We start from the raw sequence: 13641 nt of genomic DNA, 5'->3' as shown, positions 1-13641 counted from the left end.
AATACACAAACATTTTGCAGTGCACTGGTAGGAATAGTATCATATATATATGTACACGAGCTTGCTTTGTGCATGAGTTATTAAAAACATTGCACGCAACCTAATGATAGGTAGTTATTTACAATACTACACACGACTTATGACGCAGTGGTGGTAAAGATACGATTTGAAATTGTCATATTCTTCTAAATCTTCGGATGTTTGTCAACACGACAACACAATTCAAAAACTTGAATTTTTATCTTAACAATGACTTAATGTTTTGAAATTTTCGGTTTTTTTTCGTTTTCATTCTGAAATCAATCCTTCAGAGAGTAACGAAATAAAATAAATTGGTACGTCGAACTGTTGGGAGAACTCGGTTGCCTCCTCTTATTTGTTAAATTTACGTTAAATTCACTATAATATGGACCAATAGACCATGCTTTTTTAAAAATACGAGATGTTGGTTTGTTGGTTTGCTCACTCATATTGTTTGTTGTTTATTATACAACAACGCATTTTGATCTCCATTTTTTAATTAATATATTCAAAAAATGTTCATACTAGAAATAACAATATGTTGGTTAACTATAAAGCAATTCACACATTTTCATAAATGTCTCATCTTCAATCGCTCGTAAAAAAAAAATAATGTAATTGGCCTTACGCAAATTTTTTTGGTAATTCAAGGAAATACAACTCATAATAAACTTTGGATTATATCATCAAACCACATTTGTTAGACAATAATAATAATACAATTATTACCAATAATAACATACAACATGTAGGTATAAACTATTTTTATTACTCGTAGAAGAATATAAGAATAGGGTAATAATAATAGAATTCTTAAATTTATTATAAGAAAAATGAATAATTACAATACTAATAATTGCATTTATTTTCACATTTCAATGTTTTAATTGGAAGGTAACATTATCACAGCCAATAAGATAACTTCCTTTTTATGATTATTATAAATTACAAAATTTAGATGATGATAATAAAATATTTTTTTTTTAAACAATGACTAATTTGGGTTACTTTTTACATCTAAATAAATACATGTAAAATACATGTTAGATCTTAGATGTCATTAATTAGTATTTATATTTTTAGAGACAATTTCTTTTATGATTAATCCAGACATTAATTCTTAATTATACTTTATTTCATGTAAAATGTATACACAGATACATTTATAGTTTATTATAATTTATAACTCTAGGTACTTGTGGTATAAAAATGTGTTATATGCAAACTGAAAATGATAATTTATATAACCTTGTACTCCACTTCAAACTACTGGTTTTTCAAATCTAAACTACTAGTTCTTAAACTCAATTTGACACTGCTACTGAAAACTCTAGTGTTCTCTCATGGGTGATTGTAGTGTAACTTGTCACTATTTCCGTTTGCGTAGTAATAACGTCAAATTCAGATACAAATATTGAAACAGACGAAGTATTTTTGGCATATTGATACGATTTTATAAGGACACCATAATACATTATATTAATAGAATCCATCCGCTGTGTGATTTCTTTATAAAATGCACATTTGCTATCTTCACTTTGACTAATAAACTGTTGTGATTGAACAATTTGTTCTTTGAAACAGTTGGTGGTTTGTTTGTACACAGCAATAGTTTTTTCTAAATAGCATAATAGAAATGTTTTATAGGAATCATCCTGTGTTTCCTTAACTGCCTTGACAACCGTTTCGTATATTTTATTAAATTGAGTCATACTATTTTGTAGGTATAAATCAGCATCATTGTCATTGTTATATACTTCTTCAATATTTACTTCAAAATATTTATAAATGTTATTGACGAAATCCTTGCATTCCATAGTTTGAGGCACTTCTAAATATACATCAGATGTTAACGAATAACTAGTTGTTCTCTTGAGTGGTATAACCATCGTCGAAAATAAAATTTTTGATTTTTCCTGTGTATCTCTAAATATTATGATTAATGCTCGATAATAATCTGCAGAATCAGGAGTTGTCACTTCTGATAAATATTTTAGTGAATCTGAAGTTACGATTTCTAAATAATCTGCATTATACTGAGTTATTTGTTGACAAATTTCCAATGATTTTTTCACTACTTTCGTGTATTCGGTTTCTCCTGCGCTCTGGACGTTAGTTAAACATGATGTTATTTTGTTTTTAGGAGAACTTCGGATTATTTCTATTATTTTTGTTATTGGTTTACTAGATATTATAAACGAATATTGATTATTTCCATTACTTGGATAGTTATTTGTTGGACTTTCCAGTTTCGAATAGTTACCACTGTTAGGGGGAGGGCTTCCGTTATTAGTTGGATAGCCTCCGTTGTAGGAAGGTGGGTTTCCGTTTTTGGGGGGTGGGTTTCCGTTGCTGGGGGCAGGGTTTCCGTTGTTGNGAATAGTTACCACTGTTAGGGGGAGGGCTTCCGTTATTAGTTGGATAGCCTCCGTTGTAGGAAGGTGGGTTTCCGTTTTTGGGGGGTGGGTTTCCGTTGCTGGGGGCAGGGTTTCCGTTGTTGGGGGCAGGGTTTCCGTTATTAGTTGGATAGCTTCCGTTGTTAGTGGGATAGTTTCCAGGTGGTGGAGTATTCGAATTTCTTGGTTGGCCAGGTCTGTATACTACTGATGTATCGTTCGTATTACTATTTTTATCTACAAATATTTCAACAGTATTATAGGTGTCGGTTATTTCCAAAACATTTACACACAGTGTTCCAATTACATCAGTTGTTGATTGATCAATAATTTGTTGAACATCGGTAGTTTGAGTACTTTGATCTGTGATCAATAATACATATGTATAAGTGGCACAATTCATAATAAACATTTTGTTTACAATCGCTGTACATTTGGAAAATATGATTGAATTTTGGAATTGTACCATTGTGATTTTTTCATATATCCAAGAATCCACATTTTTTACATCGTACTTTGTTGTTTTTCTTCGTACATCTATATAATTTAGTTGACAAATAAAAGTTTGTAAAACTAATTTATTTACTAATAATGAGTACATATTCTGTGGTATACACATTTGTGGTGATGGATATGAACAGTCACCTTTATCAACAATACGCATATCAAAGTCATCTATATTAGTACCACTATAAGCGATATTGTCATAGTAATTTTCAATCGTATCTACTTTGTATTTATTGAAATCCATTTTAATCATACTTCTATCAGGTTTAAAGTTCAACGCACGTTTATAATGTATTTCGGTAGTTTTAACAACTGTTAAAAGCATTTTATTCACACAAGTATATAAGGTTATCATGATTTTTTTATATTCTTCAGAATCAGCACCAAAACTAGATTCTGCATCTGTTTGTGTTGTTTTTATAAACGATACTATGTTTTGACTCATGTACTCAAAATTTGCTCTAACTAAATTCACTTGTTCCCATATTGTAACCCTCATTGCTAAGTCACAATTTGAATGAACAACCGATTTTAAATAAATATTAGTCAATGAAGACTTATAAATTGTATACATTTGTGTGACTGTCTGGCATAATAGTGCTGATGCGTCATTATCAGTTTTGCCGAAAAATTTTGATAAATCATCAGTTTCGTATATTTTCTAGAAAAAAAATTACTAGAATTGTAAATACTTATAAAATCATCTAAATTAATAAAGCAAATAAGTTAAAATGTGAAAATAATGTTTACTAACCAGTAATGATTGATCAGTGTTTGCGGAACCTTCACACAAATTTATTCCACTACCAAACAAAAACGCTTCTCTAATTGATGCGTATACATTTGTTTTATTAATTATACTTTCTCTTGCATCATAATACTGATTCACCTGAGTAGCCCATTGATTAGTATTCATTTTATCTGCGTCACTCGTTCCACTCGTTCCACTGGTATACTTAGTTTTTATCGTTGTAACATCATTCATGAAGTCAATGTAAGATGATTCACACCATCTTGCGGTTAGAATTGATTGCGCTTGATGCACTTCTGTTACTTCGCTGAGCTTTGTTTCGCATTTTTCAACAGTTACATCTTTTTTTTGGTAATAGTTAACTGTCATGGATACTACAGCATTAATTTTGTCTTGCGATTCTTTTTCCTCATCAGTTTGTTGGAAGCCGAGCATCATATTTTCCATGCTACTGAACCCATCTTTAAATTTCGTTACTAAATTTTCTTCCAAATTATTTGAAGAGCTATCAATTTCAGAAAATCCACTTTGTATGTAATGATTTGATGATAGCATACATTCAACTGAAGTTATATATGATGATTGAACTGATAATTGTAATTGTGAAACATATTCCTGAGCATCCGGTACTCCCAAATTATCAAAAGAATCTGGCGGTATTTCTGATGAATCATCACACTAAAAAATTTGAATTAAACATATTTTATTACTTTGTTCGCCAACGTATATATCAATTAATCTATTTTTTTTATTATTAATTTATACGATTATCAATAGTTTTAAACATCAAATCTTTACATATTGTTACATACTATAAAATATATCATAATTTATTACATTATAATAATAGACCGGATTTCGTCACCTTATGAAAATAAAAAAAAACAAATCTAGGCAAGTTTCCAAATGTTAGGTAGAAATGTAGAATAGTCGTAGATACTTATATACATTTATTAATAAATTTGAATAAGGTTATACATTTACTTGAAAAGAAAATAATTCTAAGTAGAGCTTTAACGAGTTAGCATTAATTCCTAGAAATATAATGTACAATAATTTATATACCCTACCAACTATATAGGACTTATATGAACGCAGTAATTGGGTGTCTTTAAAAAAAAAGACTTAATTCTGTAAACATGCCTAGCTTATTATAGCTACTAACACAATATATTATATTTAAAAATAAAGAAGTAGTAACAATAAAGTAAACATTTATATTTATAACCTTAATATGTGACTCACTCTTGCAGAAAAATAAAATCACGAGGGGTGCATTAATTATTTCATAGATAGAACCCACTATGTGTATTGTGTTTTGACTTATGATTGCTTATCATTATGTTCCACAACACAGTATTTAGACAAAGGTTATACACTTATACGAATTATCTACTTGCCTACTTAATGTTATGAAATTGTTATTATTTCACAGATTTTTTTCTACTAATAACAATCTATTCAAATGACTTACAATGGCACATTTTACTGTAGTCTTTTTTTTCTTTCATGCATAAATTAAATTCTATCAAATATAATATTTAATGCCTGCAATCTATATAATTTAAATGATATTAAAATAACTAATTGATATTAATTACTAAGTATTTATTACTTAAGTACCTTCATATTATATTGCGTACCCCACACATTTTATTAAATGAATAGTTTTGATATTGCATTTAGTGTTACTGTAGCGATACTGACGTATACACTCATACAAGATATTTTGTAGGTACCGTACATTATGTACATTTTACATATACATTTTTTTATTCCTTAGTCAAACTGAGCCACTGAATAATTCGTTACACTAAAATATGATATTTTTTTTTGTAACTATGTAATAGTAGATGGTATAGAAAATATATGTATATAAATTTATAAATTTATAAATATGTTGACTATCGACTATCCGAATTTATATGTATAAGGTATACGTAGTCAATAAATCGTAATTAAAAAGAGTCTAATTTATTTTAAAAAATAATAAAATATCTCACTTGAGTAGCTCCTATAAATATCAACAAGCAGAGTAACTGCATTTTGCAGTATATTTTTGGTCTAAAAAACTGGATCAACTGAAATGAAAAAAACATGTTACTGCATTGAACGTTTATACGAAGTATTGGTTCAGTGAACAAACGTAAAGCTTAAGTAATCAAAAAGCATATATTTCTCACCATTCATTATTATTTTAAACTACCACCTAATTAAACATGAAACAAACAAGAATGTTATATCTAAAAATTACATTAAGTAAATACAATAAAGCTACATTTTTAAATTAATTAAGTGTCAGTTAACAAAATAAAATACCTAAACTAATATAATTGTAAATACTGTTTATATTAATACAAAATGTAAAATATGTATGAAATCTAACACACCTAAATGTTGATATAATTTCAACCGAATTTCCTAATATTGACAAAGATGCAATTTTAATACGATTGAGCATAAAATAGATTTATTGATTATAATTCTTATTCAAGACATAAAGTATCTACATTCTACAAACAAGGATAATAAAAAAAATATTAAATATATTTCTTAAATTATTGTTTACAGAGTGACTTTTTACCAATTAAAATCAAAACACGCGAGTTTTGGGGAAAAGATATTTACACTACCTAGCTTTGTTAATAATTTTCGATTAACTGAACATTTTCAGACATAAATTAAGAAATAATATCACACCAAAAAGGAAATACCGATATGTATCATTTTCGATATTTAAGATAAAAAAAACATTTTAATACAAAATATTTTGACTCTTTTTGAGCAATTTATAGACATTTGATATTTTCCTGATTTTTTAATCTAGATTTGCTTCAGAATTTAAATAGAAAGTGGTGATATACTCTCACATAGGGAATATATCCCCCTAAAATACTCGTAATGTACTCTAGTAACTGTAGCCCTTATTTTATTTCAAATACTTCATTTTTGATCAAAGTTTTTGAAACTTTTCCTGCATCTGCGAAATGAAACTGGCCTAAACCCGATTTTTTTTGCACATCCCTGCCACAACGACTTTTCAAAAATTAATTTAGTTACATTGTTTACACCTAAGGCAAAATGGCAACTAGGTTCGTGACGATCAACGGCCAATTTTCATGTCACGGACTATAGTAGATATTTGGGTACACAGGATATTATTTTTATACAGCAAAATGTCAATTCTTATTCCGTCTCGAAATGTTGTAGTACTTAGAAGCAGGTTGAGCCTTTACAAACCAATAGATATAAAGTCTATTCAGCAACCCAAAGAGTCACAGCACCTACCTACTCGCGGTTTTTCTTAATTGAGGACAAAATAATAAAAACCATGTGAGTTGAGGACGAATCTAAAAATCACTTGTATGACAGATGGTTGGGTAGGGTAGGATAGAGCGGTAGAACAGTTATATGAACTTCCCAGAAAAATGATTCTGAGATTTCACCAGATGATTCGGTTATTTGAATATACACACACAAAGTAAATAAATCGAAAGAAAATTCACACTACTATTATGGATCAAACCTTCCATATGATAACTTCTAACCTTGATGATTTTTACGGTTCCAGTTCGGTTTCTAGAATATACTAAAATTTCGGTTTCGGTGCCAAAATGTATACTTTGTTTTCTTATTGGTTCTTAAAAAAATGAAAACTTCGTTCCCCGTTTTGATTTTATACTTGTGTAAGAAAAATGTTTTAACGTTTCGAATTATATTAAAATATTGGTATCAATTGATGTCAATTAAAGTGGGTCAGTAATATTTTTCAACCAGAGATATCCTGGCAAGGTCCATTTCAATGCCATCCCTCACTTTTAACCTAACCCTTTGAATATTGGAAACTGGAACCTCACCGAAACCCTTATTTTAATTAATTTCAAAACCAGAACCTCACTGGAACCTTTATTTAAAATAATTCAAAACTGTAACTTCACCGGAACCGATACTTTTACTTTTATGTAAATGTTTTTTAAGATAAATTTCGATTTCTTCTTTGGATCCGGGCTATGCATAAATTACAAAGATTAGTACATTTGTAACCTAACCTAACCTTGCTAAATAGGTCCACTTCAAAGGGCCCTCCACTTTCAAAATTCGAATTTTCGACCAAGCCAAACGTTTATGCATCGTGTCTTATCAATTTCGCACAAAAACATACAAAAACGAAATGTGAAAAATTTTCCCCAGGGGTTTGAAAAAAAATAACAGCTATTATTATATATTGGGCTGTTTTTTTGATTTATGTAAGACTCATCGACACAGAATTGACATGTTTTAGTACATTGTTTTTAAGTCAATAATATATTAATATAACTTTCTATTGCTGCACTCGGTGGAGGATTGTCACAGACGATGATAACTTTCAGTATGAGTTACTTTAGATGAAAACACAAATTATAACAAAAATTGTACATCCAACCACAAAAAAAGATCCGTTTTATGAAGCTGTAAAAAAAATTGCATTGAAGTGTAGAGAACAAGTTGAATTTCAATTTTGAAATCACGACTACCTCTAAAACTTACCAAATTTTGTAAAATTGTGGTCTGGAATAATGTGTAAGTCTTTTAAGTATTGAGACAACCCCCCGTCGAGTGTAGCAATAGAAAACATACAACCCCCATTTCGTTTTTGGGATAGTGCTGCAGGTTTTTGTGCAAAATCGATGGGACACGATGCACATTTTTGTACAAACGATGCACAAACCTTTGGCTTGGTCAAAAATTTAAATTTTGAAAATGGAGAGGCCTTTCAAGAACCTATAATAGCAATATTTCTTATTACTAAGGAGAGGACTAAATAAGTAAAAAATATACTAATCTTCGTCATTTATTGCACGATCCCGATCCAAAGAAGAAACCAAAATTAATCTTAAAAAACGTTTAGGTCGTTCTTAAATTAATTTAAATAAAGGTTTCAGTGAGGTTCCGGTTTTACAATTAATTTAAATAAGAGTTTTAGCGAAGTCCCGGTTCCAAAACCGGTTCTTTTCGGTAAGGTTCCAGTCCCTGAAGTTCAAACACCTTAAAACTGTGTGATAATCTGTATTTTTATCTAGATAAAAAGGAGATCAGCTTATCTTTTATACAAATAATTGCGTGTAAATCCGTGTGTTCCTAAATTCATCAGATTGGTCAGCCGCTGGAGGGGAGGTAATCAAGCCGATTGACTTATCAGCAATCTGCTATTCTAAAGGATGGACTGAAATGAAACCCGATGGATTTGATAACAATATGCAAAAGTTTAGGAACACACGGCTATTTAGCTATGTGTTATCTTATCTACATACATTTTCAATGCACTATCTGTTATTTCATTTAGATAATCTTAAAGTTATCTTTGCACAACACTGGTAGAGGAATGGAACGGACCACGGCTGGCCCTGGCCGCAACACTCATAGTGATCGGTACTATAGCATCCATATTCAAGACTACTACGACTCGTTACACCGTGGCTCACTTATTCTCCATCATTTGATGTTTTTGAGAAACATCAAAGCACAGGCACGTAATTTAGGGGGGCGGTAGGAGCGATCGCCCCCCCCCCGCCGTAATATAGTAATTAATAATTAACGAAAAAAAATATATTAAATATAACATCTATAAATGAAATAATATAATAGTATTATAGTATTATAGTATTACTATAATAGTAATATACTAATTAAAATTAATAGACAATAGTATANTATTATGCGTGCGCGATCGGAGAGCCTAGACGACGTTTGTCTTTCCGTATCTATTTTTACGAGGATTTTCGGTAGGTACGGTAATATAACTATTATCAACGTTAAAATGTGTAAAGTTTCGAAATTAATTTGTATTTTGTAGAGTAGAGCTAGGTTAGATGCTTTGGCTCAACGCGACATCCTGAACTGAATAATTGTACTCGATCGAAAATTAAGAGATGACAGAGAGTATAAGTCGTCCGTGGTCGTCGTAATATTATATAATCGTTATATACACATACACATCGGGACACATTGCAAGTGATTGGAAATTTAGTATGTACATGTATATTATGTTTTACTTTGTTTTTTTGCCTCCGGTCCCACAGATAAATAAATAATACCTATGACCACACGCATGAAATGCACGATTACTATAGCTTCGCCGCAGCTTTCCTCTCCGCCGGGCGACACAACATTCCACAGACACGAGCTCGGGGAGAGGAACGAGGTATACCTACGGGAAAGACCGCGAGTAAATGTGCATCGTCGCCGCGGCCGTCTATTTTTTGGAATACGATTTGAGTAAACAGGCACGTAATTTAGGGGGGGGGCGGTAGGAGCGATCGCCCCACCCCCAAAGGCCGTAATATATACCGGTATACATATACATATATATGGTATATATACCAGTAATTAATAATTAACAAAAAAAAAATATATTAAATATAACATCTAAATTAAATTATATAATAGTATTATAGTATTATAGTATTACTATAATAGTAATATACTAATTAAAATTAATAGACAATAGTATAGTAGGTATATAATAAACAGAAAACGGCGTGAATAAAATTAGGTACGTAAATTTTAGTTCGTGAACATGCCACACGAACCTTTAAACCACCGGCCGCCGCTGACCATCAAGATTTTCAAGAAGAAAAATTCGACACGTATCGATACGTACCACCTCGTATCGAAGTCCGAATCCGATACGGGTCGGTACGTATCGCTTGTATACTACACGTGTAACTTCTTGAACGCTCAAAATTGCCTCGATACGTATCGATACACTCCAAATTCTTCCTTGAAAATCTTGATAATATTTCTCCACTTACCGTAGTCAGAAGTGCTGTGCATCAATAGATTACAGATAATATTATTATACTAAATTATTACTGTTCTTACGTGCGTCACTCTCATATCGATCTTTTATCTATGGTCATTGGTCACTCTATTCAAAATACTTTAACCGATTCCATAATTACGATAAAAACCGTTTTTATATTCAATACCTGAATGTCGCGCGTCGTGCCCGGTGAATTCGTTTTATCCATAGTACTACATTATTACTCTATGGTATTATCATTTTTGTTAGGTTATAGATTAAAAACTTGGTTGCGTTCTAAGATGGGACAAGATCGGCTATGCGGTTTTTTAAATATAAAAATTGTACATATATTTTTTTTAATATTATATACCTGTAACCATGTAACAATTTTTTTTTTTTATATGGCCTTTACTAAATTAAATATTAAGCTTCACAATTATAATTAAACCAAGTACTTATAATAATGACTATAAAATGATACTATTTTCATATTATTAATAATGTTGGTTCTAGTTGTCAATGTCCTTTTTTTAGGAAAAGTAGGGGGGCGAACTCCTAAAACCCCCTTGGCTTTGCCACTGATCGCCCCCCCCCCTCCCCCAAAAAAATAAGCATCCATTTACGTGCCTGTCAAAGAACGACACTGCATTATTAGTGTCACTTGTTTACTACTCTTTTGAGTAGTACATTGTTCACCCCGTCCAGTTCCTACATTCAATGCTAGGACGTTTTACCCTACGTTTGGTAATACAGCGTCGACTCGCCGGCAGACTGACCATCTCGAACCACCACCAATTCCACGGCTCACTTATAATTATGTCTCGCCGGCCACAGTCGACCTTTCTTATCATTAAAACGTGTGTATGATCACCGATACTTGTCCTGGTACCTACACCTTTTCAGGAATTATGTTTTTTTAAGTCATCGGTACTTCAAAGATATCATATAAACTTAACAAATTAAAAAATATGCATGAATAATAGTTATTCTATTTATACAAATATATCATAATACATTTATAGATAGGTAGTAAAATAGACAACATATTTACTCAACTGCAAATTAATATTATAGGTTGTTGTTTCAAATATTTATTACATTAACCGTATTATATAATTTATTAACATGTTATTTATTTAATTTACTAAACACACTTGAACACGCGATTGGTAGATGTGATGTTCGCTGACAAGTGACAATAATGTATAAATTCACCAAGTGTATCGCAGGTTGTTGCATGGAATGGGCGTCACTAAAAATACCTGTTATATTTCCATCTTTAAGGTATTCAAGTCAATATCTACCACAGCATAAATAAATTTGATCGGACACTGATAAGGAATTATATGAGAAGTAGGAACCTCCCTTTTTCGCTGTTAATTATTAATCAGATATTTTTTTTTTGAGAATTTGTATGTGTCTAAATCAAAATTCATGCTAGTAGTTTTTGAGTTATGTAACTTTGTGTTGTGAGAATAATATTATACCTATGGTAATGTATTGAGTAGATAGGTAGATTTTTCCAATATAAATAATTTGTAAGAATTATTATCCTTTTATAAACATTTTAATGACTCAGAAACTACGCATTAGAATTTTGATTTCGATACATCAACATTTTCAAAAAGAATTATCCGCTAAATAATTTTTAGTAAACAGGCCACAGGGGGGTTCTCATTTGAAAAATAGAAGTTTGTATCACCACATGATACTCCTTAATTAGAACAAGAATTCGAAAATATGGTCTTTAGGTCAAGGTACTTAAAAAATCTGTAAATCAGAATTTGAATAAATGTACCATTAAAAAAAGAGGGAGGTGAGCATACTTAAAAAATTATCCAGTATTATATAGGTACGCATATAATATAACAATATTATCTTCCTCCAAAAAAATGGCCGCTAATTATTACTATAATTGTACAGTATGAGCATAATGGTACCCAAATTGAAATAATTATTTAAATAATATTTTTAATATTTTTTATTTAAGTATTTAAAATAACTGATTAGTAATTCAATTACCTATATGATAAGTGCAATTTACGTACATGGTAGATATTAATTTAAAAAAGAGGGGAGAAGTTGGTAATCGTTCTGCCGAACAATAAGAGTTGATTTTACCTCATAATAGTAAACACTGTATTTTATGAATTAAATTCGAATACAATGATATTATACTTGACGAAAAAAGATTTTGAGCGAAGACTTTCTAAGTTTTTAGTAACCAACGTTGCCAACAATTATTTTAATATGTTGTAATATTGTATTAAACTTTTAATACCGGTAAATATAAATTGGTATGTAGCAATAAAAAATGTTAGTATTTACCAACTATAATAGCTACCAAGATGAAGGTGGAATATTTCCAGCTTCGATTAAGAATAAGGTCCTTATATTTAGAACAGGCCCTTTATTTGATAACCATTTGCTGTTAGTTCGGAGCTGGTATTCTTACTTCATTTGATTCAAAAGGAAATGGGTTGAACGAGATATCCGTTGTCATAGTTTCAAACGGATTCTCCAGTAAAATGATATAATAGATGGACCTGGCTCGGGTAAAGAAAGAGTAAGTTCAAAAATTATAGACTGTATGAAAATGTGGTGCTGTAGTGTCTACGGGGCAGTGTCGGATGAACTAGGAGTAAGTGATATCAAATTAAGGATGGCTTCTAATCTAATTAATTGCTATCTGAACTTGCCCAAACTTTTGGCAAACATATTCAAACTTTTCTTAGTCACATTTTAATGTCATTAAATTTATTTCAATATTTTTATCGATATCTTAAACTTTTGAGAACCTTATTAGATGAACTTTTAATTGACATTAAAGGGACCTTAGGAGTTAAGACACTTGGTCATCTCACTTTTTCTTTAATGTACCACAATAGTAGCTACTACTAAGAGAACAGTAATTATTATTAATGGTAACTTTAATTCCAATATAATTGTTTTTTATTCAATTCCAATAACTGTCTTTTCCCATACGCCCTAATTATTATAACTCAAATATTTTCTTAACGCGACGGATATACGGATAGCGGTTGGCTGAATTTACGTATTTTATATTTTTATACATAGGTAAGTCCTTTTAGAATTTAAAACACGCCTTCAACAACATTATAAATTATAAAAAATTTGACATTTTATTTATTTTTTACAACTGCTATTCATACCTAATACCT

General features: G+C 30.6%; 1 protein-coding gene across 2 annotated transcripts; it reads right to left on the bottom strand.

The window, feature by feature from the left end:
* Positions 1-820: 820 nt before the first annotated feature.
* On the bottom strand, positions 821-5839 carry LOC111026863. Of its 2 annotated transcripts, none has more exons than XM_022305037.1 (4): positions 5679-5839; positions 3679-4353; positions 2409-3585; positions 821-2284 (listed from the first exon to the last, which is right to left on the bottom strand). In XM_022305037.1, the coding sequence occupies exons 1-4, from the start codon at positions 5772-5774 to the stop codon at positions 1326-1328; spliced, it is 2907 nt and encodes a 968-aa protein (XP_022160729.1). In that variant the 5' UTR covers positions 5775-5839; the 3' UTR covers positions 821-1325. The 2 variants fall into 2 exon arrangements, with proteins under 2 accessions (XP_022160729.1, XP_022160726.1); XM_022305034.1 differs by having other exon boundaries at positions 821-2342; positions 2467-3585.
* Between the last annotated feature and the right edge of the window lie 7802 nt (positions 5840-13641).

The sequence above is a fragment of the Myzus persicae genome, unplaced genomic scaffold (assembly GCF_001856785.1).
Source record: "Myzus persicae strain clone G006 unplaced genomic scaffold, MPER_G0061.0, whole genome shotgun sequence".
Classification (NCBI taxonomy): domain Eukaryota; kingdom Metazoa; phylum Arthropoda; class Insecta; order Hemiptera; family Aphididae; genus Myzus; species Myzus persicae.
The sequence above is the reverse complement of the archived record's forward strand: the minus strand, read 5'-3'. Positions and strand labels throughout refer to the sequence as shown.